This window comes from Podarcis melisellensis (genome assembly GCF_964234715.1).
Source record: "Podarcis melisellensis genome assembly, chromosome: 4".
Classification (NCBI taxonomy): Eukaryota; Metazoa; Chordata; class Lepidosauria; order Squamata; family Lacertidae; genus Podarcis; species Podarcis melisellensis.
Window position 1 is genome coordinate 94495002 of NC_138531.1, and position 27159 is coordinate 94522160.

At 47.4% G+C, this 27159-nt stretch overlaps 1 protein-coding gene across 11 annotated transcripts in view; it reads left to right on the top strand.

The window, feature by feature from the left end:
- The window catches only part of TENM4 (teneurin transmembrane protein 4), a 628724-nt gene that overhangs the window by 520916 nt on the left and 80649 nt on the right, over nucleotides 1-27159 (top strand). For all 11 annotated transcript variants that reach the window (XM_081909492.1, XM_081909496.1, XM_081909502.1 and 8 more), the window contains 2 exons: nucleotides 8811-8957; nucleotides 14791-15007. In XM_081909492.1, the coding sequence (XP_081765618.1) occupies nucleotides 8811-8957; nucleotides 14791-15007 (364 nt within the window). The remainder of the gene's footprint in view (nucleotides 1-8810; nucleotides 8958-14790; nucleotides 15008-27159) is intronic.

The window sequence follows — 27159 nt, forward strand, 5'->3', positions numbered from 1 at the left end:
GAAGCTGTACATCGGCTCCCTCGGCCAGTAAAGCGAGATGAGCGCTGCAACCCCAGAGTCGTCTGCGACTGGACCTAATGGTTGGGGGTCCCTTTACCTTGAAGACCTCAAAATTCCTATCACAATACTTCCTGTGATCCTGGAACATCCTGGCGACTAGTAGCCATTTACAACCTAACCCTCCGTGAGCTTCTCCAACTCGGCCCCCTTCACCCCAGCAGAACATGCCCAACTCATATCTCCTGCCCAACTCATATGCTTTCCCCTCTTTGCAAGGCGCCGCCGCCTTTCCGTTCTGCGTCACGTGGTGGTGGACCTCCAGATCAAGTTTTTGACCCTCTCCCTCTTGGCAGCCTGTCTTGGACATCCAAGAAGCAGAGAGGGTCAACTCGTGCTTGCAAACAGGGGAGACAGCAAGAGTGGCGAAACAAACGCTAATCCCCGGGAACAGCAAAAGCTGCTTTGGCAAGCCAATTAGCCCTTCAGGGACAGAGAAACTTTGCAACAAAGGCTACTGCTCCTTGCCAAATTGGCCGCTTTGGAAGGGCTGCCCATCTAGGTTGTTTTCCCTTAATTGAATGAATGAAATGCCCCTGAATTTCTTTATGTTGCTTCCACACACACACACCCCTTTTAAGTATCCTTTGTTAGCTCAAGGGGCAAGGGTCTGCTTTTGTCTCTGTTTACCCACTTAGAGGGGTGGCAATTCTTGCGAATAATAGGTGCCTCTCTCCCCATTCCTGCCTCTCATCTCCATAGGGGGAAGGGGGCTGGGGGGCACAGCAAATCAAAAGATAACAGAGGAACAAGGGTGGGTGGAGAAAGAGGATTTAAAGGCATACCTCATCTCCTTCAGATTCAGAGATGTGAAGTAGTGAACATCTCCATTCTTCCTTGTTCGTCGCCCTCCTTTCATCCCCCCCCCCTTTTTAAAAAAAGGCATCTATAGAATCATAGAATCATAGAGTTGGAAGAGACCACAAGGGCCGTCGAGTCCAACCCCCTATAAAAATCTATAAAATACTTGCTTTATCTTCTTTGAATTAACCTTGCAAGCCAGGAACTGAAGGGAGTAGATTGTACTTTGTTAAGCAGGGATGGTTAACTTATTATCATTATCACTATTATTTATTTTATTTTATTTATTTATTGAGTTTATATACCACTCCTATACCCGGTGGTCTTAGGGCGGTTCACAGAACAAAATCAAAATCTAAAACTACAAAATAAATAATCAAAATTTAAAAAAACCAACCCAATACCCCCCCAAAAAACCACCACAATTTAAAAGGGCATAGGATGTCAATCAAATCAACCAAAGGCCTGGTTAAAAAGGAATGTTTTCGCCTGGTGCCTAAAGGTGTACAGTCAAACCTCAGTTGTCGAACGTAATCTGTTCTGGAAGCGCTTTCAGCTTCCAAAATGTTCAACAACCGAGGCACGGCTTCTGATTGGTTGCAGGAGCTTCCTGCACTCAAGCGGAAGCCACGTCGGACATTCGGCTTCCGAAAAATGTTCAAAAATCGGGTTTTCAGCATTCGGGAGCCAAAACATTGGCGTTCGGGATCTGAGGTTTGACTGTATAATGAAGGCGCCAGGCAAACTTCCCTGGGGAGAGCATTCCACAGACGGGGAGCCACTGCAGAAAAGGCCCTGTTCTCATGTTGCCACCCTCCGCACCTCTTGAGGAGAAGACACATGAAGAAGGGCCTCAGAAGATGATCTTAGGGCCCAGGTTGTTGTTGTTGTTGTTGGAGGACACAAAGGTTACCTTCACACTTTGTCAGGCCAATGAATTTGGTCAAAAGCAACCTTCTCTCTCTCTCTCTCTCTCTCTCTCACACACACACACACACACACAAATACCTCCTGTCCCTGCTGACATATGCAGATCAGCTGAAGGGGAGAGTTACCTCTACCTGCTCATCAGATGATTCATATGATGACTGGTGGGGACACAAACCCCACCCGCACTGTGTCTGCTTTACATTATTTTTCTCTATGCTTCTACCACTGAAATCTGAGGAGGGCAGTATAAATGCCTTTGGGGGCTAGATCAGGCCCCAGTCCGGGGGTTAGCCAGCCCTCCCATAAAGTTTGCAGCAGGTTAAAGCAAGCGTGCTTGCCGTAAACCTTCGCGTTTACGACGCACTGCGGAGAGATCGGCACTTGCTGTAGCTTCCAGCTCCCATAACTCTTATTGCTCACATGAGCAGAATGCATGGCTTGAAGGGAACACGCCATTTAGGCATTCCTAATCATTAGCACGTTTGGGGTTGGAATTGCCAAATCAGCCGTTCTGAGCTGAGCTGGGAGAGACTCTGTTGGATTTGGTCTGTTCTAATCCAAACCAGCAAAACAATCTGGGTGTTATCTACACCAGAGACTTGAATTGGTTTAATATCTGTCCCCTCACCCCCAGAGAACTAACTGTGGGAATTGCAGTCAGTTGAGGGAGAGAGAAGGCAGAAGTCTTGAGCATCAGATTGTCAGCACCCTCAGAAAACTACAGTCCCTGGGGTTCTTTGGGGCAAAGCCCTTGGCTGACGAAATTCCAAACTCAGTCGCAGCAGCCAGGAGCCAGTTTGCATTTCCATCCACACAGCCAGACGAGGTTTCTGCAAATCTTTATACTCGACCCGGTCTCACGGTGGAATGATTGGTGATAAATACATGCAGAGTGTACATAGCACTTCATACACATCATCTCAGTAAGGGATTCATCACTCTGTTCTGTCAGCAAACATTAAGGAAAAGGGGTTTGAAACTAGATACGATTGCAGGAGGAAAGAGGAGCTGAAGGAGTCGGTGAAGAAACTTTTTGCGCAACTGCTTTGCTGCAGGCTGAGCTTGGCGAAAAACACACAGATTCAGCCAAATCTTCTCAAGACATTGTTGTTTAGTCGTTTAGTCATGTCCGGCAACAAAAGTTTTTTCTTGGTATGAGCTTTCGTGTTAATGCGCACTTCTTCAGATACCAAGTGTGCATGCACACGAAAGCTCATACCAAGAACAAACTTAGTTGGTCTTTAAGGTGCTACTTGATGGCAGAAAGTGAGGCGGAATTAAAGAACCTTTTAATGAGAGTGAAAGAGGAGAGTGCAAAAATATGGTCTGAAGCTCAACATCAAAAAAACAAAGATCATGGCCACTGGACCCATCACCTCCTGGCAAATAGAAGGGGAAGAAATGGAGGCAGTGAGAGATTTTACTTTCTTGGGCTCCATGATCACTGCAGATGGTGACAGCAGCCACAAAATTAAAAGACACCTGCTTCTTGGGAGAAAAGCAATGAAAACCTAGACAGCATCTTAAAAAGCAGAGACATCACCTTGCCGACAAAGGTCTGTATAGTTAAAGCAATGGTTTTCCCAGTAGTGATGTATGCAAGTGAGAGCTGGACCATAAAGAAGGCTGATCTCTAGCTTTTGAATTATGGTGCTAGAGGAGACTTGAGAGTCCTATGGACTGCAAAAAGATCAAACCGATCCATTCTGAAGGAAATCGGCCCTGAATGCTCACTGGAAGGACAGATCTTGAAGCTGAGGCTCCAATAATTTGGCCACCTCATAAGAAGAGAAGACTCCCTGGAAAAGACCCTGATGCTGGGAAAGATGGAGGGCACAAGGAGAAGGGGACGACAGAGGATGAGATGGCTGGACAGTGTACTCGAAGCTATCAGCATGAGTTTGACCAAACTGCGGGAGGCAGTGGAAGACAGGAGTGCCTGGCGTGCTCTGGTCCATGGGGTCACAAAGAGTCGGACACGACTAAACGACTAAACAATGAAGGTGCTAGTGGACATTATATATATTTCTACTGCCTCAGACCAACACGGCTACTTACCTGAATCTAGAACCCAAAAGGCAGTTTTGTGCTTTTTTATAGTGGGAGTAGATCACAGTCTCTTGGGAGTTGGTCATCCCTGTTGTAGAGGGAAGTAAGGGGCAGATGGGGCTCATCCAAATGGGAAGGTAGCATATCTAGGAGAAGGAAAACTCTGATCCTAAACCTCCACTGCCTTGCAAGATATCATCAGGAGATGTAAGGATGCAACCCTACACAAATCTGGAGTGCGAGTCCCTAAGACAGTTGGGTGGCACCTTGTACGCCTCCTTCCGGCAGCTCCTGCCACCAAGCTGGCGCTAAACATTTTGCTCTGCCTTCCTTTGGACCACATTAGCAAGACCAAGAAAAGGGGGTCTTGTCATCTGGGCAGCTCAGGACCTCCAGACACACTGCCCAGGCTTGCATCCAGAGGAGGTGACTTCAGTGCTGCTAATGCAACAGTTCGACTTCAGAGAGCCAGTGTGGTGTAGTGGTTAAGAGCGGTGGACTTGTAATCTGGTGAACCGGGTTCGCTTCCCCGCTCCTGCTGGGTGACCTCGGGCCAGTCACACTTCTCTGAAGTCTCTCAGCCCCACTCACCTCACAGTGTTTGTTGTGGGGGAGGAAGGGAAAAGGAGAATGTTAGCCGCTTTGAGACTCCTTAAAGATAAAGGGACCCCTGACCATTAGGTCCAATCGTGGACGACTCTGGGGTTGCGGCGCTCATCTTGCTTTATTGGCTGAAGGAGTCAGCGTACAGCACCACATGGTCAGTATCACATGATCTGAGGGACAGTGGACTGGCCCATGACTGAAGAAGGTTGCTGAGCCCTGCGCTACATTATTGTTGTGGTGTAGTGTTTAAGAGCAGTAGACTCGTAATCTGGTGAACCGGGGTCGCTTCCCCGCTCCTCCACATGCAGCTGCTGGGTGACCTTGGGCCAGTCACACTTCTCTGAAGTCTCTTAGCCTCACTCACCTCACAGGGTGTTTGTTGTGGGGGAGGAAGGGAAAGGAGATTGTTAGCTGCTTTGAGACTCCTTTGGGTAGTGAGAAAGTGGGATATCAAATCCAAACTCTTCTTCTTCTTCTCCCCCATGTAAAGAGTAGCAGTGGGTGAAGGGTCTAAAAACAAGCAAACCATGCTGTGTAGAGAACCAAGTAATCCGGATTTGTGGACAGGGGTGCAACAAAGTTCTCAGGGCTTTTGAAATGATGATTCCAGTTGCATCCATCTATGCTCATCTGGAAGTATTCCCTTCCCCACCAAAATCTGAAGGGCACAGCAGAGCATCCCCATTTCCTCTTTTGCTGGGTGGGCAAGGAAGAAACCCCAATTTTAATCCCTCCTCCCACCCAAGCTCCTTCAGCGTCCAACTCTAATCTCTAAATCAACCCTCTAGAAGGAGCCTTCTGAGGGAAATGGGAGGGTTATGACTGGGACTAATTAAAGAGCTCTAATTGCCCAGATCATTAGCAGCAGATTATTCCGGCTACCAGTCTCTAAAAACTGCAAGGTAATCACTCGCTAATCTGAGTAAATAGGCTTGGTAGAAAGAGGGAAAATGTCATTGTATATATGGAGCAACTGGTTTTGTTTGCTTCCACCCTCCCAGACGCAGCTTCGCTCATTATTTGTGCCGGAATGTCAGGCAAGAGCTACGCATGGGAAAACAATAATGACACTTGGTTTGGTACTCTGGTGCCTCAGTCTCTCCTCGTGTTTGTTCACCTTCTCCTCTGCTGTGTGCCACGGAAGATAATGAGAAGCATCTGCTTCCAGATGTAAATGAACTATGGTTAGTCAAGGGCAACCTGTGGTTAGTTTAAACTATGGCTTCTGGAAACAAGCCGAGATGAAACCGTGTTTTGTGATCCTGCTGCGTTCCAGCAAACCATAGCTAAAACTAACACAGACCCTGGTTCCAACACAATGACAAACTGTGTTTAATTTAAACCTGGAAGCAGATGCTACCAGTTTTGTCCTCCACTGCTTGCTAAAGGGCCCTCGTATTTACGGGACTACCTCTCCTGGTCTGCCCCGCAGAGGACCTTAAGGTCTATGAATAACCATAGTTTAGAGGTCCCAGGCCCTAAGGAAGTCAGACTATTCTCCACCAGGGCCAGGGCCTTTTTAGGATGGCTCCGACCTGGTGGAATGCTCTGTCCCATGAGACCAGGGCCCTTCAGGATTTAACCTCCTTCCGTCGGGCCTGTAAGACAGAGCTATTCTGCCTGGCCTTTAATTTGAACTTAGCCTGATCTCTTATTCCCCTTCCTTCTCTCCCCCTCCCCTTTTATGAAGATTACCCGCTCCGAGACCCCACAGCTAATTCTCCCCTGGTCTCTTCGCTGGCCCAAATAGGACTAATTCAGCCAGCTAGCCCTTATTAGATGGATTTCCCCTAAATTGATTTCTGAACTTTGAATTTTATTGTTATTCATGTTTTTATACTGTATTTTATGCTGCTTTTACAATTAAGTGTTTTAAATTTGTTGTTAGCCGCCCTGAGCCCGGTTTTTGAACTGGGAAGGGTGGGGTATAAAGAAAAAATTATTATTTTATTGTTATTATTATTAAAGGAGGTGAAGTGAGAAAAGATGCTCAATCGCAAGCCTTAAAGAAGCTCATTTTCAAAAATTAGTAGTGGCCTGGCTTAGCAGTCTTGTAGCCCTCCTGCACCATGGATTTTGTGTTCTCTGCTTGTCTGTTATCCCTCAAACTACCATGATAAACTGGTGGTGTTCATCTGTGCTAACAGATGAGCCCTCAAGCTTGCTCGGTTTTTGCCACCAAGCTTGTGAAAACTTCCATTTGGGTCTCCTCTCCCAAAGTCAATTCATACATTGACATTCTAGTCTACAAGAGATTCCCTTTGAATTCTAAAGTGCCATTGTGTTGCTGCAGGAAGTAGGGGACTTACAAATGAAGGATGGGGAAGCTGTTGTCGGACTGCAACTCCCATCAGCCCCAGCCAGCATGGGCAATGGTCAGGGCTGATGGGAGTTGTAGTCCAACAACATCTTGGAGGGCCACAGGTGTTGGGAATCCGGGGCTGTCCCTGGAAAATAGGGACACTTGGAGGGTCTGAGATAATATGAATATATACACTCAGGGAATGAAGGAGGGACACACCATGCTTCTAGGCAAAATATAAGTTACAAGAATCTCAGGAAGATTTGGTTGTAAGTTTAAGTGGAAACAGGATAATGACTGAAGACTGCAGACAAAGGATAGATGTACTGAAATGTTATGTCGTATTTATAGTCACCACTCAGATTGAAATTTGCCAACGATAAATGCAAGAAGCTTAAGGCTGAACAAATGAAAATGGATGTCTGCAATTATTTTGCTAAAAACAGGGGGCGGGGGACCCTGCCCGTTGGAAGTATAATTTGCGCTAGGCCCTACCTTAACTTTGTTTTGATTTGCTCTGACAAAAAGGTACTCAAAATTAGGACTCGAGCAACACACTGGAACAGATCAATGATTAATTCGATAAGACAAACTCTGTGTTTAATACCTTGTTGACATTCCCGGCAGTCGATAAATCCCTCACTGCCAGTTCTTTTCAAATACTTGGCGCTTTGTTTCCTCGGTTATTACTAGATTATTTAAAATATACCGTTATAACGGAGGTAACGAAATTGTTTACGAAGATGCTGAAGCAAAAAATGGTTAATCCCAATCACTTTTTGGGGTAGGTTTTTTAAAAGAGAGAATGTGTTTTATTTTTGTAAATAGTTGGCTAAGAAGAGAGATAATGTAAATGGATAAATTGGTGGGCATACGTGTGGCATAAAGAAGCAAAGCGAATGAAAGTGTTTTCTGTTAATGAAAATGAATCTTCCGCATGTTGTTTTTTTTTCTGGAATAAGAAAAATTGCAGTATAATTGATGCAGGACATAATCTTCCTTTTATGTTCACTATAGTAATTTGCAAATTATTCCATTTGGAGATGAGAAAAGAAGTTGTTGTTTTTAAGGGGGGGAGAACATTCCCAGATATCTTCCATTATGACTGCATGTCGAACCACCCACAAATCGGGTTCAGATGCTTGCATGCCCTCTTAAAAAAAAGAAATGTTGACTTAAATGGTGCAAACCTCCTTTTGTAGTGGAAGTGCCGGATTTACGTATAAGCTAAACAAGCTATAGCTTAGGGTCCCACTCTCTTGGGGGCCCCAAAAAAATTAAAGGAAGAAAACCCTGGATGTACATTTCCAAAATATAACATAAAAAACAAATAAAATAAAACGTACATGCAGCAACAGTGTTTGTGTTATGTAGGCTTCTACGATGTAAGTGATGGGCCCTGCCTGCTAGCCTGCTCCCTAAAATATCACTGGTTTGCTCCTTTCTATATATAGGGTAAGGGGACGCGGGTGGCGCTGTGGGTAAAACCTCAGCGCCTAGGACTTGCCAATCGCATGGTCGGCGGTTCGAATCCCCACGGCGGGGTGCGCTCCCGTCGTTCGGTCCCAGCACCTGCCAACCTAGCTTCGTCACGCTGGCCACGTGACCCGGAAGTGTCTGTGGACAGCGCTGGCTCCCGGCCTATAGAGTGAGATGAGCGCACAACCCTAGAGTCTGTCAAGACTGGCCCGTACGGGCAGGGGTACCTTTACCTTTTTATATATAGGGTGCCTCCATTCTGCATGGACGGGTTGCAAGGCAACATGTGCAAATGGCTTGAGATACCTATTAGGTCCATAAATCACCATATATTCAACACAAAAAACAGTGACAATTTGTTGTTGGCAAAGGGCAGCTGGACATATAAAGGGCCCCATTACCTTCAGGAGCTTAGGGCCTCATCAAACCTAAATCCGGCCCAGGGAAGACCGTTAACCATGGTTCTTGCAAGTCCCTGTACGTCTAGACACAACAGATAGGTTGCGTATTCCTCCCTGACCCTGTTTTAATTTCCCAATGGCTTCCTGGCGTGATAGAACTGTTATTTCCCTTTCTGCCATTCCAGAGGGCTGTCCCGGCTTGTGCAACGGCAACGGCAGGTGCACGCTTGACATGAATGGGTGGCGCTGCGTCTGCCAGCTGGGCTGGAGAGGGGCTGGCTGCGACACGTCCATGGAGACGGCGTGCGGCGACGGGAAGGACAACGATGGAGGTAAGGCACCCACCACCGTGGTTTGTCAGACTGCAGGTCTCCGTTGGCCTGCGCCATCCTGAAAATTGGAGGGGGGGGGTGTCCCTGAATGTCCCCAAATGGCAAAGGTCTGTAGCTCCCAGGCAGAGAGTTTGCCTCGCATGCCCCAGCTGCCAACTTTGATTGCTGGAATCGTAGGGCTGGGGCATCTCCCGTCTGAAACCATGGACAGCTACCATTGGTCAGTGTAGAAATGCTAAGTTAGATGGACAAGTGGTCTGGCTCAATATATTACAGTGGTACCTCGGGTTACATACGCTTCAGGTTACAGACGCTTCAGGTTACAGACTCCGCTACCCCAGAAATAGTACCTCGGGTTAAGAACTTTGCTTCAGGATGAGAACAGAAATCGCATGGCAGCAGCAGCGGGAGGCCCCATTAGCTAAAGTGGTGTCTCTGGTTAAGAACAGTTTCAGGTTAAGAACGGACCTCCGGAACGAATTAAGTTCTTAACCAGAGGTACCACTGTATTGCAGTAAAGCAAAAACTTCTGGAATTAAGCTCAATGTCCTGCAGAGGACATGGACTGTTGGTCGGCCCAAGGCCTGGCTGAAGAGGAACGCTTTTGCCTGTTGCCTAAAGGTGTACAGTGGTACCTCAGGTTACAGACGCTTCAGGTTACAGACCCTCTAACCCAGAAATATTACCTCAGGTTAAGAACTTTGCTTCAGGATGAGAACAGAAATCGTGCTCTGGTGGTGCGGCTGCAGCAGGAGGCCCCATTAGCTAAAGTGGTGCTTCAGGTTAAGAATAGTTTCAGGTTAAGAACGGACCTCCGGAACAAATTAAGTACTTAACTCAAGGTACCACTGTATAATGAAGGCACCAGCCAAGCCTCCCGGGGGAGAGCGTTCCACAAATGGGGAGCCACTGCAAAAAAGGCCCCAGTTCTTACGTTGCCAACCTTTGGGCCTCTCATGGAGGAGGCACACAAAAGAAGGGCCTCAGAGGAGGAACGCAGAGTCCACGTTGGTTCATATGGGGAGAGGCGGTCCTTGAGGTATTGCGATCCTGAGCCATTTAAGGTCCCAGTTTCAATCCCTGGCTGCTGCCAGTCAGTGTAGACAATAGTGAGCTAGGGAAACCAATGTCCTGAGTCTGCAAGTCAGCTTCCGTCTTTCCTAAGACAGCAGTATTACAAGAGCAATGCTATTTCAAGGGGAAGGAGATTGGAGGGAGATTATCTGTTGCAGAAGGACCCAAGGTTGTGGTTTTTCAAAACATATATCGAATGCTTCAGATGGTTTTGACATCTGGTGTGGTAAATGGCCCAGATTACTTCCTATGGAAAAAGATTCAGAAATGAAGGTGCAGAAACTGCGCCCGTCTCTCGCTCCCCAACGCCAGTGTATGAAAACATACATGCTATAAAACAAAGGACACTTTCTTCTCTCCCGCGAAACTAGATACCTCCGTCTTCATTTCTGTTTACAATAGGCTCAAAGCAGAGATGCCATTCACCACACCAGATGTGTCAAATATGTGGATTTAGGCTCTAATCTCTGCTTCTGTGAAAGAGGACCAAAAATTGCCTTTTGGAGGAGTGGAGAGGAAAAAATGTGGGTTTTTTGGACAGGCAATCTGGACCCAAAACAGAACGGAAGAATGGAAGCTGTGGTTGTTATTGTCAGAGAGTGTTGCTCAAAGCTGGAGTTGTTCCTGGTCAATATTGCATGCATATATATATGGGACAATTTTGGAACATGCCTGCACAAGAATTTTCTTCCCATAAAGTAGCACTTTCAGCTGACAGCTTGGAGTATAACTGGAACTCGGGATGAGGGAGAAATTTTATTATTATTATTGCATTTTAATTGGAAACTACCAATAATAATATGTGAAGCAAAACACAGCTGTCCCCTTTGCCCTTCATGCACCTCTGGATTTTGCAGTGCAGTTTCCCGACCAACGTGTGTGTACAACAATGCATGCATTTGGAGAAAGTGTGCCTATCCAATGCTTTTGTTGGTTTTTAATACAAGAGACGCAGGTGGCGCTGTGGGTTAAACCACAGAGCCTAGGACTTGCTGGTCAGAAGGTCGGCGGTTCGAATCCCCACGACGGGGTGAGCTCCCGTTGCTCGGCCCCTTCTCCTGCCAACCTAGCAGTTCAAAAGCACGTCAAAGTGCAAGTAGATAAATAGGTACCACTCCGGCGGGAAGGTAAACGACATTTCCGTGCGCTGCTCTGGTTCGCCAGAAGCGGCTTAGTCATGCTGGCTACATGACCCGGAAGCTGTACGCCGGCTCCCTTGGCCTCTAGAGCAAGATGAGCACCGCAACCTCAAAGTCGGCCACGACTGGACCTAATGGTCAGGGGTCTCTTTACCTTTACCTTTAAGAACAGAAGGAGATCCTGCTGGGTCAGGCCAATGGGCCATCTAGTCCAGCATCCTATTCTCACAGCGGCCAATGAGATGCCTGTGGGAAATCTGCAAGCAACACCTGAGCACGAGAACAACTCTCCCCCATCCTGTGGCTTCCAAGAACTGGCATTCAGACGCGTTTCCTGCCTCTGAATGTTGGGGCAGAGCACAACCAACATGGCTCATAGCCATCGGTGGCCCTTCTCCCAATGCCCCTTTGTCCCTGTTTCGGTTCCAACCTGGATCAGGTCCCCCCGTGCGTGCAATTTGTTCTCATCCGCTTCCGCGGGACAGCTGGAACGGATGACTGCATCCGTTGCTGGCTTCCGCCTTGGCTTCTCTGCCTCAGATTAAGACTGCAAAGGCCAAAATTAAACTGCCAATGGCAGTAGGCATGTGTTTCGGGGAGGAAAAACCATCAGCGGAGCATCTGGGACCAGGCAAGGATGCTGCAGAGGCAGCCTTGCACCTAATATTTCTTCCTGTCCATGTGCAGCTGAGGTTTCTTCCCCTCCTGCCGGCTCCTCTTTCCTTGTTTCCTTTATTCTGCTAGCATGACAAAGGACCTTTCTTCCCCCCTCCCCTGACATCTTTAGAGCTCTTAAAAACTCTCTGAAAGCAGATCCTCAGCTCCCCTTGACTTTTAATGGGTGTTGCAGGATTAGGCTCCCTTTGGCTCAGGGAAATTTAGGAGCTGCGTGTGTTGGGCACATCCAGCCGCACACAACCTGTGCAGAAACACACACACACACACTAAACCAGGAAGGCTTAAAGCCTCAAAGAGAAAGAAGCCTATAAACGGACCCTTGCTACTGTGTTCTTTCTTTTTTTAAAATAAAAATAAAAATGACGATCATAAAAAAAACCAACATTGTCAACATGACGTCTTTTGGCAAACAGCAAGGATTTAATAAATAATGTTGCTCTCTCTTCCCACAATCGTTTATCTGGTTATTCTGGGCGTCGGGAGGCCAAAGCCACATTTATAAACCTGAGCTAGTACAGTTCAGCGGTTATGAGACTGAGCTATTGACTAGGTAAGGTCCCTGCATGAATCTTCCCACAGCCCCCACACCCTGCCAATTTTGGGGCAGAAATACTTCCCAGAATTTACAGAACCACAACAGAACATCAGGCATGGAAAGCTTCCCAATACCTTCACACATCTACAGAAGGTCGTATCATTATTATCCTCAACCAGGGCAGGGCCTTCTCAGTGATGGCTCCGACCTGGTGGCATGCTCTGTCCCATGAGACCAGGGCCCTGCTGGATTTAACTTCCTTCCACAGGGCCTGTAAGACAGAGCTATTCCGCCTGGCTTATTCCGCCTGGCTTTCAATTTGAACTTTGCCTGATCTTTTATTCCCCTTCCTTCCCTCCTTCTCCCCCTTTTTATTAAGATTACCCGCTCTGGGATTCCACAGCTAATTCTCCCCTGGTCTCCTCACTGGCCCAAATAGAACTAATTTAGCCAGCTAGCCCTGGTGATCATCTAATGTTTATGGGATGGATTTTCCCCTTAAATTGATTTTTGAATTCTGAATTTATTGTTATTCATGTTTTATACTGTATTTTATGCTGTTTTTTGTTGCATCAATTGTTTTAAATTTGTTGTTAGCCGCCCTGACCCTGGTTTTCTGAACCAGGAAGGGTGGGTATAAATAAAAATTTATTATTTATTATTATTTTTATTATTAGGAACTCAGGTATATCAGCTAGGCACCAAATGGCTTCTTAAACCAGGGTTGCAGTTGCCGAAACGGAATGTCTAGTTGCCATTTTGGGGCAAGACGGCTCAAAAGTCTTGGTTTTCTCAAAGGATGGACTGACTGTGATTGATTCTCAGTTAAAACATCTGGTTAGTTCAGATGACAACCTTGAGCTTTGAGAACTTAAAGAAGAAAAGTCACTTGATCCAGGGCTGGTACACATATACATTGACCCATTCCAACCTCTTTTTCTTAATGGTGAACACAGACCATTCATGACATAGGAATACTCTTCACAACTGGGAGCAGGGCAGTGGGGTTGGGGTAAGTGAAGACAGGCGACATCAGTTAACTACAACGTTGTTCACTGCTCCTGCTCAGGCTGCACAGATAAAGCGTTTCGGTTCCTGAAATTCATTCCAATTATGCAGATAAAACATAACGGATAGAATTATACAGGACGGGGTACTAGTGTGTGTGAAAACAGCCCAGATCTAAGGATTCTCATCTTCAGATAGTGGAGCTGTCAGGCGACATCCTGGCGCCCAGGCATCTTCACTTGCTCACAAGTGGTCAAAACACTGGCTAATGTCGAGCGCTGGGTCGTACAATTATTTATCTCTTGGACATCTCAGGGGAGGGCGTTCCACAGGGCAGGCGCCACTACCGAGAAGGGAATCCTCATGCTGGCTGAGTGGGTTGCATGGATAGTGTGCATAAACAGCAAAATAAAATAAAAATAGCAGACGAGCAAAGAAGGAGAATTGAAGCTTAGAGGGTCAGGAAAGGCCTGAATAAAAAGATGTGTTTTCAGAAGGAGAGTTTCCCAAATTGCAAAGGGAAGGGTGCACCAAACTGCTTTACTGGGGTCCAGTCTTGCCCTGAGTGCAGTGGTACCTCTGGTTAAGAACCTAATTCGTTCCGGAGGTCCGTTCTTAACTTGAAACTGTTCTTAACCTGAAGCACCACTTTAGCTAATGGGGCCTTCCACTGCTGCCACACGATTTCTGTTCTCATCCTGAAGCAAAGTTCTTAACCCAAGGTACTATTTCTGGGTTAGCGGAGTCTGTAATCTGAAGTGTATGTAACCTGAAGTATACCTGAAGGAGCGTCTCCACCCCCATCATTCTGCCCGGACGCTGAGGTCCAGCGCCGAGGGCCTTCTGGCAGTTCCCTCATTGCGAGAAGCAAAGCTACAGGGAACCAGGCAGAGGGCCTTCTCGGCAGTGGCACCCTCCCTGTGGAACGCCCTCCCTTCAGATGTCAAAGCAATAAACAACTACCTGACATTCAGAAGACATCTTCAGGGAAGTTTTTAATGTGTCACATCTTAGTGTATTTTTGGTCTCTGTGGAAACAGCCCAGAGTGTCTGGGGAAACCCAGCCAGATGGGCGGGTTAAAATAATAAGTTATTATTATTATTATTATTATTATTATTATTATTATTATTAACCCGAGGTACTATTTCTGGGTTAGCAGAGTCTGTAACCTGAAGCGTCTGTAACCTGAAGCGTCTGTAACCCGAGGTACCACTGTATTCTCTGTTTGTATACTGTTTTCTTGGACAAACAATTAACTTCACTGCTTGTCTCTGAGACTCTGTGCTGACCAGCAGCTGAACCAGCCCTGACACTATCGCTGCTCCGAATATCGCTCCAGCCACCTGCTTCTGCTTCCCCTATTGAGTGTGTATCTTTCCTTTTCTGCCCGACCCACAGATGGACTGATGGACTGTATGGATCCAGACTGCTGCCTTCAGCCCCTGTGCCATACCAACACCCTCTGCCTTGGCTCCCCGGACCCCCTGGACATCATACAGGAGACACAGCCCCCGGTGTCACAGCAGAACCTTTATTCGTTCTACGACCGGATCAAATTCCTGGTTGGCAAGGACAGCACGCACATCATTCCCGGGGAGAACCCTTTCAACGGAGGGTAAGTGCTTTCCTTTGCCCCATTCCCGACAAGGGTCAAAAGTGTTCTTGTGCCACAAGAAAGAGCCCTGCTGGAAGAGAGCAAAGGGCTGCTCTGTCCAGCTTTCCTGGCTGACCAGCCAAATGCCACAATGGGAACCCCATAAGCAAGACATGAGCGTCACAACACTCTGTCCTAAGGGTCATAGAATTCTAGAGTTGTAGAGTTCGGCAGGAATTGAAAGAGTTGTAGAGTTCGGCAGGAATTGAAAGAGTTGTAGAGTTCGGCAGGAATTGAAAGAGTTGTAGAGTTCGGCAGGAATTGAAAGAGTTGTAGAGTTCAGCAGGAATTGAAAGAGTTGTAGACAACTTGCATACAGTGAGATTACATGAGCACCCCCACTCAGCTCTCTTAGTCTTAATTCCCCTCGTTTACTGACGCACACCCACCAAACCCAAAAGTCAGTTGCCCTGTTGTTATCTTTTTATTCAGCAGCCTAACAGCCCATGGATAGAAGCTGTTCTTTACCCTGTTGGTGTGACTAATCATGCTTTTATATCTTCTGCCTGAGGGCAGGAGATCCAGAAAGTGCCGGCCAGGGTGTGAATCATCCCTGAGAATTTTCCTCACTCTCCTGAGGCAACGTTCTTCCGCTATTTCATCCAAAGGATTCACGGAACAGCCCATAATATCTTGTGCTGTATTCACCACCCTCTGTAGGCACTTCCTATCAGATGATGTCAAACCAGCGTACCACACTGTAATACAAAATGAAAGGACACTTTCTATCGTTGACCGGTAGAAGGAGATCATCAAATGTTGATTGACATCATTCTTCCGCAATACTCTGAGGAGATGGAGTCTCTGTTGGGCTTTCTTAACCACCTGGGTTGTATTTATTTTCCAAGTAAGGTCTTCACTGAGATAAACTCCTAGGAATGTAAAGGAAAAGACTCTCTCCACACAGCCCTCCCCAGTGTACAGGGGAGCTAGTTCTCCTCTCTTCCTCCGAAAGTCCAACACCATCTCCTTTGTCTTGCTGATATTAAGGTGCAAGTTGTTCCTTAGGCACCATTGTAGATATTTTTTGGACCTCCCCTCTATACGCTGATACGTCTCCACCTGCTATTAAACCCATTATGGTGGTGTCATCTGCAAACTTAATAATTGCAGTCGATGGGTCAGATGATACACGGTAATGTATCATCTGGAATACGGGGATTGAACCTCCAACCTTGGCATTATCAGCACCACGCTCTAACCAATTGAGCCATCCATTCTCTGATGCAGCTGGTAGCCATTGGCAAAGGAGTCAGGAACACGCAACCCTGGAATAAATCAGCAACTGCCAAACCATCCTTAGCACTCTCCTCCTTGAATTTGCCCAGTCCTCCTTTAAAGCCATCCAAATTGGTGGCCATCACTTCCTCATGTGGCAGGGAGTTCCATAGTTTAAACCCTGCACTGCGTGGAGAAGTAATTTTAGCATCTTTCCGGAGCCTTCCGGCCTTCCACTTTACTGGCTACCCAGGAGTCTAATGTTATGGGAGGAGAAACTATTTTCTCTGTCCATGTTCTCCTTTACATGGAGTGTTCAAAAATGGCACACACACACACACAACACACACACCAGTTTGCAGTCTGAAGTGGTGCAGCCAGTTGCCTCAGCAATCTACCACTTCACTCTCTTGTGTGTGCAGGCAGGGCTGGTCCAAAATAGTCAGCAAGGGGGTGTTGCTAAAGAAAACCCCAGGTTGCCTTCATCCTGTAAAGGTAAAGGGACCCCTGACCATCAGGTCCAGTCGCGGACAGCTCTGGGGTTGGGGTGCTCATCTTGCTTTACTGGCTGAGGGAGCCAGCGTACAGCTTCCAGGTCATGTGGCCAGCATGACTAAGTCGCTTCTGGCGAACCAGAGCAGCGCACGGAAACACTGTTTACCTTCCCGCCAGAGCAGTACCTATTTATCTACTTGCACTTTGACGTGCTTTTGAACTGCTAGTTTGGCAGGAGCAGGGACCGAGCAATGGAAGCTCACCCCATTGTGGGGCTTCGAACCGCCGACCTTCTGATCAGCCAGCCCAAGAGGCTCAGTGGTTTAACCCACAGTGCCACCCGCGTCCCTTTGCCTTCATCCTGTAGGTAGGAGTTATTTTCCCAGGACAGCAACCCAGAGTTATCAATCTCCCAATCTTGGTGGAGTAAACAAGCTGTGATCTGCTCACCGGTGCCAACACGAGCCTTGTAATAAACAAGCCTGTGCTGGAATGATGCTGTTGGAAATGTCATCCCACCACCATCCCACCTGATGGTTGGGAGAAAAAACATTTCCTGTGGCATTTCTGTCTCCCAGGAACTTCCTTTTAACTGAACATCACACCAGAGCCATACCTAATGAGGTTGTGTTTGGGGGCGGGGTGCTGCTGCTGCTGTTTTCTTTTGGGGTCTGTTTGCTCTTTCGACAGACAGGTAGGTTTTGTTACGCGTGGATCTGATGTCACGTTTAATGAGCTTTTCCAGTTGGCAGCCCAATGACCTACCAAGTTTCCCTTGCCTTCCTGTTTCAGTTCTCCTAAGGTTCTCCCCGCAAAGAGTCTGTTCTAAATTCCTTCATAACCAGCTAGCTAGGAAACCTCCCTGTATAAACTGATAGCGGCTTCAATTCTCCAGGCATTGGTAGCCAAAAATGAGCAATGTCCACACACCAGAAGTCGGCAAATACCTGCAGGCCCACAGTCCCCTGCCCCAGCCCAAGGTTTGCAAAAGTACCAAAATATATAATTGGGGGGGGGAGCCTAAGGGAAAAAGAGAAGCCCTACAATAGCCCAATGAGGATTGAGTGTGCTCTGTGGACGCAAATTCTGACTGGCAGTTAATGGAATAATAAATAATAATAATAATAATAATAATAATAATAATAATAATAATAATTTTTTATTTATATCCCGCCCTCCCCAGCCGAAGCTGGGCTCAGGGCGGCTAACAACAATAAAATAGTACAACATTCTAAAAACATTTCATTATCAAAATTAATTAAAATCAAATTAATGGCAGCCATTAAGCTAAAGTTCTATGAAGATTGCCAAAGGAGGGAGTCAGGCTGCGCCCTGACCAAAGGCCTGGTGGAACAGCTCTGTCTTGCAGGCCTTGTGGAAAGATGTCAAGTCCCGCAGGGCCCTGGTCTCCTGTGACAGAGCGTTCCACCAGATTGGAGCCGTAGCCAAAAAAGTCCTGGCTCTAGTTGAGGCCAGCCTAACCTCTCTGTTGCCTGGGACCTTCAGGATGTTTTTGTTTGAAGACCATAAGTTCCTCTGTGGGACATACCAGGAGAGGCGGTCCCGTAGGTACGAGGGTCCTAGGCCGTATAGGGCTTTAAAGGTTAAAACCAGCACCTTAAACCAGATCCTGTACTCCACCGGGAGACAGTGCAGTTGGTAAAGCACCGGGTGAATGTGATCCCGCGGCGAGGACCCCGTAAGGTTGGGGAGGGGGAGGGTGGAATGGAGTTTCATGGAGAAGGGTATGGCTGACTGGCTGGCATGAACAGAAACATACCATGTTGCAATGCTTTGTTTTGGTTTCTACTTGCGGTGCCCATGAATCAGAAAGCTCACGTTTGTGCAGGAGACCATCTGCCAATTATGATATGCAGAATGCCAGTGGAGAGGGTAGGGGCAGTAGCCAGCCAAGCATTTCTGCTCACGCAAGGATTTCTACTAACTTTCCCTCCCTTTCCTCTCCCTGCGCACTCTCCAAATCTGCAGTGGAGGATGGGGAGAGGGAACCCAGAGGAGATTTAGGGGGACCTGGAAGGAGCACACAAGGAGAGGAGAGGAGAGAGGAGAGGAGAGGAGAGGAGAGGAGAGGAAGGGCAAGTTCTGTTGCACAGCCAAAGGTCCTTGCACTAGTGGAACTGCTTTGTTGACTACTGTGCAGAGTCTACAGAGATACTGGTTGAAGGAATTGCAAAATCTATCTGTGCTTCTTGGGAGAAAAGCAATGACAAACCTAGACAGCATCTTAAAAAGCAGAGACATCACCTTGCCAACAAAGGTCCGTATAGTAAAAGCTATGGTTTTCCCAGTAGTGATGTATGGAAGTGAGAGCTGGACCATAAAGAAGGCTGATCACCGAAGAATTGATGCTTTTGAATTCTGGTGCTGGAGGAGACTCTTGAGAGTCCCATGGACTGCATGAAGATCTAACCTATCCATTCTTAAGGAAATCAGCCCTGAGTGCTCACTGGAAGGACAGATCCTGAAGCTGAGGCTCCAATACTTTGGCCACCTCATGAGAAGAGAAGACTCCCTGGAAAAGACCCTGATGTTGGGAAAGATGGAGGGCACAAGAAGAAGGGGACGACAGAGGACGAGATGGCTGGACAGTGTTCTTGAAGCTACCAGCATGAGTTTGACCAAACTGCGGGAGGCAGTGGAAGACAGAAGTGCCTGCCGTGCTCTGGTCCATGGGGTCACGAAGAGTCAGACATGACTAAACAACTAAACAACAACAAACATCTGTGAACTGCATTTCCTCCTTGCATCTCCTGCCAGTTGAGCCCAGAACACACACTCTTGGAGAGTGAACACACTGCTTTCTCCCTTCCTGCAATGTTTGTTTATTCATAAATGAAGCACAATCCACCAAAAATGAGGCATTTCTGTGGCTCGTTAAGCTGTAAGCAGGAACTTAGTTTCTGGATGTGTCCTGAGTCCAGAGCCACCCAGGAAGACCTGGGCAGTCTAGCTCCTGGGGTTTGTAGCCTCCTTGCAAGCACATCCAGGGCTTGAGTTGTTGGTGGAAAATTCTTTGGCACCCTCACTTCCATAGATGGTTGGCAAGAAGGGCTCCAGGTGACAATCCAGTCTGCAGCAGCAATTTGGTCATCAGCCTGGTCCCATCCTCTCCAATTCAAAACTGGACTCTCCAGTGGACACCTGAAGAATTAAACTTCTTTCCTTCTGCAAAGTTATTTCTGGAGCAGACAAGGAAGGGAATTGTGTTCCTTTTGACATAACCCTAGATCCACGTATCAATGTTTGTGCACCGATTCTTGAGCATCTATCGGGTCCGGACTTTGGAGGCCAGACGCAGAGAAGCAGCCTGCACTTAACACTTCCTGCAAGTGCTCTTTCCCCCCGTATTCATTTGTGACATGCAGGCGTCAAGCGTTTTGCCCTCTACTGCAATCCGGCGACCTTTCGCCACTCCAGAGAGATTGAGGAGAGGGCTCTTGGGTGTCGCCCTGGGAAGCCGGCGACTCGATACCGCAAGCGGATCTCCCGTGCCAATCTTTACGGTGACGGACAGCTAAAAATGGCTTAAAGGATACAAAGCAAACAGCGGGAGTAAGTGGCCGGGAAATCAATAAAGGGAATGATCTAGTGGCACGAGAGCACTTGTTATCTGTTCATCAAGATGATGCGGAGAGACGTCCTTTGCATTCGGAATTTGTCTCGGCGGCTCGATTTGCCATCATAAAATGCTCGGTTTCAGTAGGGGTCTCATTCTGAGTTTTGTCATTTGCTTCACAACCCACCCGCTCCCACAAACCTCACCCTCTTGCCCATGAATAATGCAGCACAGCACAGATATTTTGAAGAAGGCGAGGCCTTTACATTTTACACATCGGGCTAATCCGTCACTGTCCTTTTTATATCTCTTGCTTCTCTCTTTACCCTGCACTCTTTTCTCTCTATAGCGGCGTTGAGGCGGCTTGTCGGCATCGCTTGTTTGCTAGAAAGCCAGAGTGTAATTCCGTGATAAGTTTGGACCAACATGAACTGTCTTCAGCCATTGGTTTACCTGTACCATACGTGCCAACTTGCGTGGCAGATTGGGGGGCCAGTGTTGTGTGTGTGTATGTGTGTCTGTGTGTGATGTCACACTGCATGCCAAGCATCCCAAGATCTGGCTGCGGCGGCGGCTGCCGGGAAAAGAGCCCCCAGCTCCTGCAGACCTTGCACTGAGTACCCTGGGTGCCGTGCAGGCCCTTGCACCTTGTGCACCTAGCTTCATGCACGCCGGTTGCCCATCACTGTAAGGAGTTCAGCCTACACTCGAGTAGGACCCTGATAGAGACACATGCCCAACTGGCATGTTCCCTCCCTTCTGGTCGATCTTTCGGGAACTTCATAAGCTTCCTTCAGCCCGAACATCACAGCGACCAATGCCAACCAACACCGGCACACTTAGGGATCCGCAGAGTTTGCGCATCATGTGTAACAGACCTCAGCAACTCAGCATTTTGGCTAATCTACTTTATTTACATATAAACACACACGGAGCACTGCAACATGGCTCCCTCTCTCTCTAGCATCAGACAGCAAAGAGAAAAAGAACAAAGGACAATAGCCCCACTTCATGGAACACAGTAACACAAACATCCTGTCTCCATCACTTCCCACTCTGTGGAGTCAAAACATAAACCGCCATGGGAAAGACAACAATCCCATGACTGCAGTCACGGAGCAGGAATTCTAACAATCACATGTTGGCTCCCCATTGGGAAGAGCCAAGGTTTCATTCCCCAGCAGCTGCAGCAGGAAGAGGAGAAGAAGCCATGGAAGCCTTGCCTCCTCCGCCCCCTGAACATTGGTCAAATAAATATTTGGGGGGCCAAAGAGCACAGCCCCCTCCCAGGTGGTACCCCTGACTTGCACCAGACAATTGAGCAACTGCTGTTCCCTTGCAAGGGGAGCTCTAAGCTGTATCTTTTAACACCCCAGGGGTATTTTATGCAGGCATTGAGCCACATAAGTTGCATCTTCCATTCTTGCTAGCATAGCCATTCCAGGCTCTTCCCCTAGGACTCTAGCTGGATAGACCCTTCCCTGTCCCTTCTCCTACAGTCCAGTCGGTTCAGGTTGTTCCTGGTTGGTTCAGGGCACCCTGCTTGCCTTTCCCTTTCTTCCTTTGGAGATAGCCATGCTTCTGAATACCAGTCGCTGAAGACCACAGGGGGAGATGGTGCTCTGGTGCTCGTTGTTAGAATTCCTGCTCCACGATTCCAGTCATGGGATTGTTGTCTTTCACATGACGGTTTATGTTTTGACTCCACAGAGTGGGAAGTGATGGAGACACTGTGTTACTGTTTTCCATGAAGCTATTGTTCTTTGTTCTTTTTCACTTTGCTGTCTGATGCTAGAGAGAGAGAGGGAGCCATGTTGCAGTGCTCCGTGTGTGTTTATATGTAGATAAAGTAGATTAGCCAAAATGCTGAGTTGCTGAGGTCTGTCACGCGCAAGTTGCGAAGACTCTGAGAATCCCTAAGTGTCAGTTGGCATCGGTCGCTGTGATGTTTGGGTTGAAGAAAGCTTATGAAGCTCCCAAACGATTGACCAGTCAGGCATGTGTCTCTACCAGGGTCCGACTCGAGTGTAGGCTGAACTCCTGACACTCGTATCCTGCTTGCTGGTTTCCCACAGACATTTGTTTGGCCACTGTGACAGTAGATGGACTCTGGACTGATCTAGTAGGCTCTTATTATGTTCTTAGCACACATGAGTCCCAGCCATGACCAAACTTGGCAGCTTAAATAATATTTCAGCCTCTCATCGGCCTCAGAGCAAGGATGACATCTGTGTCTTTTAAGCCAAGGAACACACAAGGCTTTTGCCTGTCTATTTTATTACTTCCCAGTGAATTTCCAGTTTTCTCTCCATTGCTTTCTGCCTAATTGAATCCCTTAACAACTAGAGATCACGTTTTTCCCAGAAACCTAGGAGCATTCAGGAGGAACCAGAACAGCTTGTTTTACTTAACGTCTCGTCACCCAAAGTTGAGCCCTCCCAGTTTGATCCCCCTTTTGCTGAGCCACGGAAAGCTCAGGCCGGCCTGAGGAAGACAAGTTTCCTCTGGAAGGGAAAAGAACTCTGGACTGAAGGACATGAAGAATTCCTTGATTACAAATTACCAATTTGAGATGGAACAGTGGGGACTTCAAGAATCGGCAGAATCAGTGCAGGCAACAAAATCTAAGGCATTTGGAGTATTCCAGGAGGAATGAGCTCCCGGTCCCAAGGAACAGCATGCAACCTAAAATCAGAATCTGATTTTAAAATCATAATAAGATTACTGGGCCAAGCTACTCATATACTATTAGTATATAACCCCTTACATGGGACCAGCTTACCTATGAGATCGGATTGCCCAAAATGTTTCCACTCAACCACTTTCTTCTGCAGAACTGGCATTTCCACAAGTGCCACATAATACCTGTTTGCAAGAACTCAATCATTTCATGCGGCAGGTCCTACACTTTGGAACTCCCTGCCTCTTGACAAGTGCCTTCACTGTATTCTATTTGGCAGCTGCTAAAACATTCTTGTTTAGAGAAGCCAACCCAAGTGCTTAGGAAGTTGGTGCGAATTTCAACCAAGAACCATAGAATCACGGAATTGTTGGAGGGGATCCCAAGGATCATCTAGTCCAACCCCCAGCAATGCAGGAATCTCAGCTAAAGCATCCATGACAGATGGCCATCCAACCCCTGCTTAAAAACCTCCAAGGATAGAACGTCCACAACCTTCCTTTCCACGGTCGAACAGCTCTTAATGTCGGAAAGTTCTCCCTGATGTTGAGTCGGAATCTGCTTTCTTGTAGCTTGAAGCCATGAGTTCGAGTCCCACCCTCCAAAGCAGAGGAAAACAAGCTTGCCCCATCTTCCATGTGGCAGCCCTTGAGCTATTTGAAGACGGATATCATCTCTCCTCTTGTCTCCTCTTTCCCAGGCTGTTTTAGTATTTTAATTTTAACAAGTATTGCTGCAATTCCCCTCCCCCCCGTGTTTTATTGTTTTGCAGGCTGCTCTGAAGGGTGTGTGAGTTTTGTGGTTTTTTACAAATCAAGCGCTATGTGGGGCTACCTTTGAAGGTGACCCAGAAACTACAACTAATCCAGAATGCGGCAGCTAGAGTGGTGACTGGGAGCGGCCGCCAAGACCACATAACACCGGTCTTGAAAGGCCTACACTGGCTCCCAGTACGTTTCCGAGCACAGTTCAAAGTGTTGGTGCTGACCTTGAAAGCCCTAAATGGCCTTGGTCCACTATACCTGAAGGAGTGTCTCCACCCCCATTGTTCACCCTGGACACTGAGGTCCACCTCTGAGGGCCTTCTGGAGGTTCCCTCACTGCGAGAAGCCAAGTTACAGGAAACCAAGCAGAGGGCCTTCTTGGTAGTGGCACCCACCCTGTGTAACGCCCTCCCACCAGATGTCAGAGAAAAACAACTACCAGACTTTTAGAAGACATCTGAAAGCAGCCCTGTTTAGGGAAGCTTTTAAGGTTTAAGAGACTATTGTATTTTAATATTCTGTTGTAAGCCACCCAGAGTGGCTGGGGAAACCCAGCCAGATGGGTGGGGTATAAATAAATTATTATTATTATTATTATTATTATTATTATTATTATTATTATTAGAAATGAAATAAATAAAGAACACAGCTCCTGGGAAAAGCTAAGTTAATCCAAACCCACTGTGTTTGCTGGGACATTTCACCACTTTGTTTTGTTTTGCAACCATTCCTGGTTTCATAGAACAGTTCTGACCAATAGTTATAAAACAGGCAATATAGCAGCACTGTAGAAGCGAGAGAGAGAGAGAGAGAGAGAGAGAGAGAGAGAGAGAGAGAGAGAGAGAGAGAGAGAGAGAGAGAGAAGGGGAAAATGCTTCCCTTGCCTGTCGGTCTGATTGACAGCCAGCTAGCAGCACCTGTCCATTTTTTTCTCTTCCCTATGTTGAAACTTCCTTAATCACTGGCAGTCTCTTGAGGTGGTGGGGAAAGTATCAAAAATAGCACCCTTCCGTCTCCTTGATCTGCGTTCTTCCTTCAGTTGTCATAAGCCCCACCGTTACTAAGCCAAGAAGGGGAGAATTGGGATTTGTGACAGTCGGCTGTAGCCGGTGGAAGAGCGATAACTCCCATCATTTGTGAAAGTGGTAGCTGCTCTCCAAACTCCTCCCTGTCTCCATCACTTCTGCCGTCAACGCTGATTCCAGAGGGTCATGGGGTCATGTGTTTGCTGGCACCCCAAAATTGACGAAGGACCCACAACCTGATCAGCCCTTAATTCTTGGTTGAGCTTCCGAAGAAAGCTAGGGCCAGCGTGAGAGAGTTATCCCCTTTTTTTGCACACTTCCAATCTTCTCCAGGTTGTTCGTTAATTTGTTCAAAGGATTTTGGGGCCTCCTTTCAGAACAAATATTCTCTCTGGGCAACTTACAAGCTGCAATGATATAGTGTAATTAAAAACAAATTGCTAACAAAATGTCAGAAAGCCAGTGAGCAGTGAATGCAAATTGGGTATCGCTTAAAACGTTTGTCAACTCGGCATAAATAAAATTCTGGAATCCAATAACCAACAGTCTAAACCCTGTGATCGAAAATAAAATAAGCCCAGTGATCTTGATAGCGTAATCTTGGGCAAAAGCCCAAGGGAACAACTGGTAAAATCATCACAGGTTCTTGAAGGTTGCCACAGACATGGCCAATCCCACATCTTTTGGGAGGGATTAATACAAACTAGGGGCAACCAGTAAAAAGACCCTGTTGTCATGGCTCTGGACCAGGAATCTTCAGATGGAGAGGAGATGAATCACTTTCCCAGTCCTTCTCATGGGAAACTGCTAGAGCCCACATCCCATGCCCTGAACCCTGAGACATCTCTGCCACTGGACTCCAGTGACTGGACTACAACTCCATGGAGGATCAGGAGAGCTTATTCCAAAGCAATCCCCACAATCTGAAACCCCACTGCCTAGAAAAAGGCTGGAATTGGCTTCCATCTCAACGACCTAAGGCTCTGTCACTGATATTGTTGAAGGCGCTGGCCATGGTCCTGAACTGATACCTTGCTCCTCATCCACAGTTCTGACCTCATCTTCCATCAGTTCCCTGGCCTACACTTATCTCCACCTTGCTTGGACATCACCTTTCCTTGGTGGCGGCATCGCCATGGATCAGGACCCCTGGTCTGGTGCCCACCAATCTAAGCAACCTGAACGTTGAACCAAGAGGCAAGGTCTCCAGAGCCAGTCTCAGGCTAAAGGTTGATCCATATTGCAAATCGTGGTAGTAGAATGATCCTGGGTTGGTTTGTTTTTTTGCAAAATACCCGTGCTGTTGTTGTTTTTAATTCCAGTTTGGTTACACATTTTGTCACTCTTCTTCTTTTCCTTCTTGCACTCTGCCAGTTCCTCAGCAAATGGCTGCCTGGGACCTGTCACCTGTCAATGTCACTTGACGAAACCCTGAGGCAGCTTCTGGGTCTCTCGTCAAGGCTTGCGGTGTCCCCACACTCAGCCTGACAGTCGCTGCCTGGCTCTGTGTTTGTTGCTGGGCTTTTCTGCTGAGCTTAATTGCTTGTTTTGTCTCCCGACTGCCAGCTCCTTCTAAGAACTCCCTTGCAGACGTACGCAGGTGGCGTAATAAGCATTTCTGGATGGCTACTTTTTGCATTTCCGGCTTCCCTTGCCAGCAATCTCCTGTAATGTCTTTTAAATTCTTATTTAACACTTGGGAAGGGGGGCACAAACAAACACAGAAACAAACTCTTGAAAACTATTTAGGCCTTGTGTGCGTATACCTTTCTCCCTCCGCTCCTGTAGTTATAATGCTTTTAAGCAGCTGTGAGCCAACGGTGGAGTTAATTTCTGCCAGTGGCGCAGTCAAGAACAGTGGCAATTATGAGCAGCAGTTGGATCGAGCAACTGGAGCTCACACCTAACCCTGTTATACCTGGGTATGTACGACCATGAGGCTAATGCAGGATCAGGCCAGTGGCTCATCTGGTCCAGCATTCATTCATTCATTCATTTACTGCCCTTCATCATAAGATCCCAGGGCAATTCACAGAATAAAATACACGATAGGCAAAGGTAAAGGGACCCCTGACCATTAGGTCCAGTCATGACCAGCTCTGGGGTTGCGGCGCTCATCTCGCTTTATTGGCCGAGGGAGCCGGCGTACAGCTTCCGGGTCATTTGGCCAGCATGACTAAGCCGCTACTGGAGAACCAGAGCAGCGCACGGAAACGCCGTTTACCTTCCCGCCGGAGTGGTACCTATTTATCTACTTGCACTTTGACGTGCTTTCAAACTGCTAGGTTGGCAGGAGCAGGGACTGAGCAACGGGAGCTCACCCCTTTGTGGGGATTCGAACCGCCGACCATCTG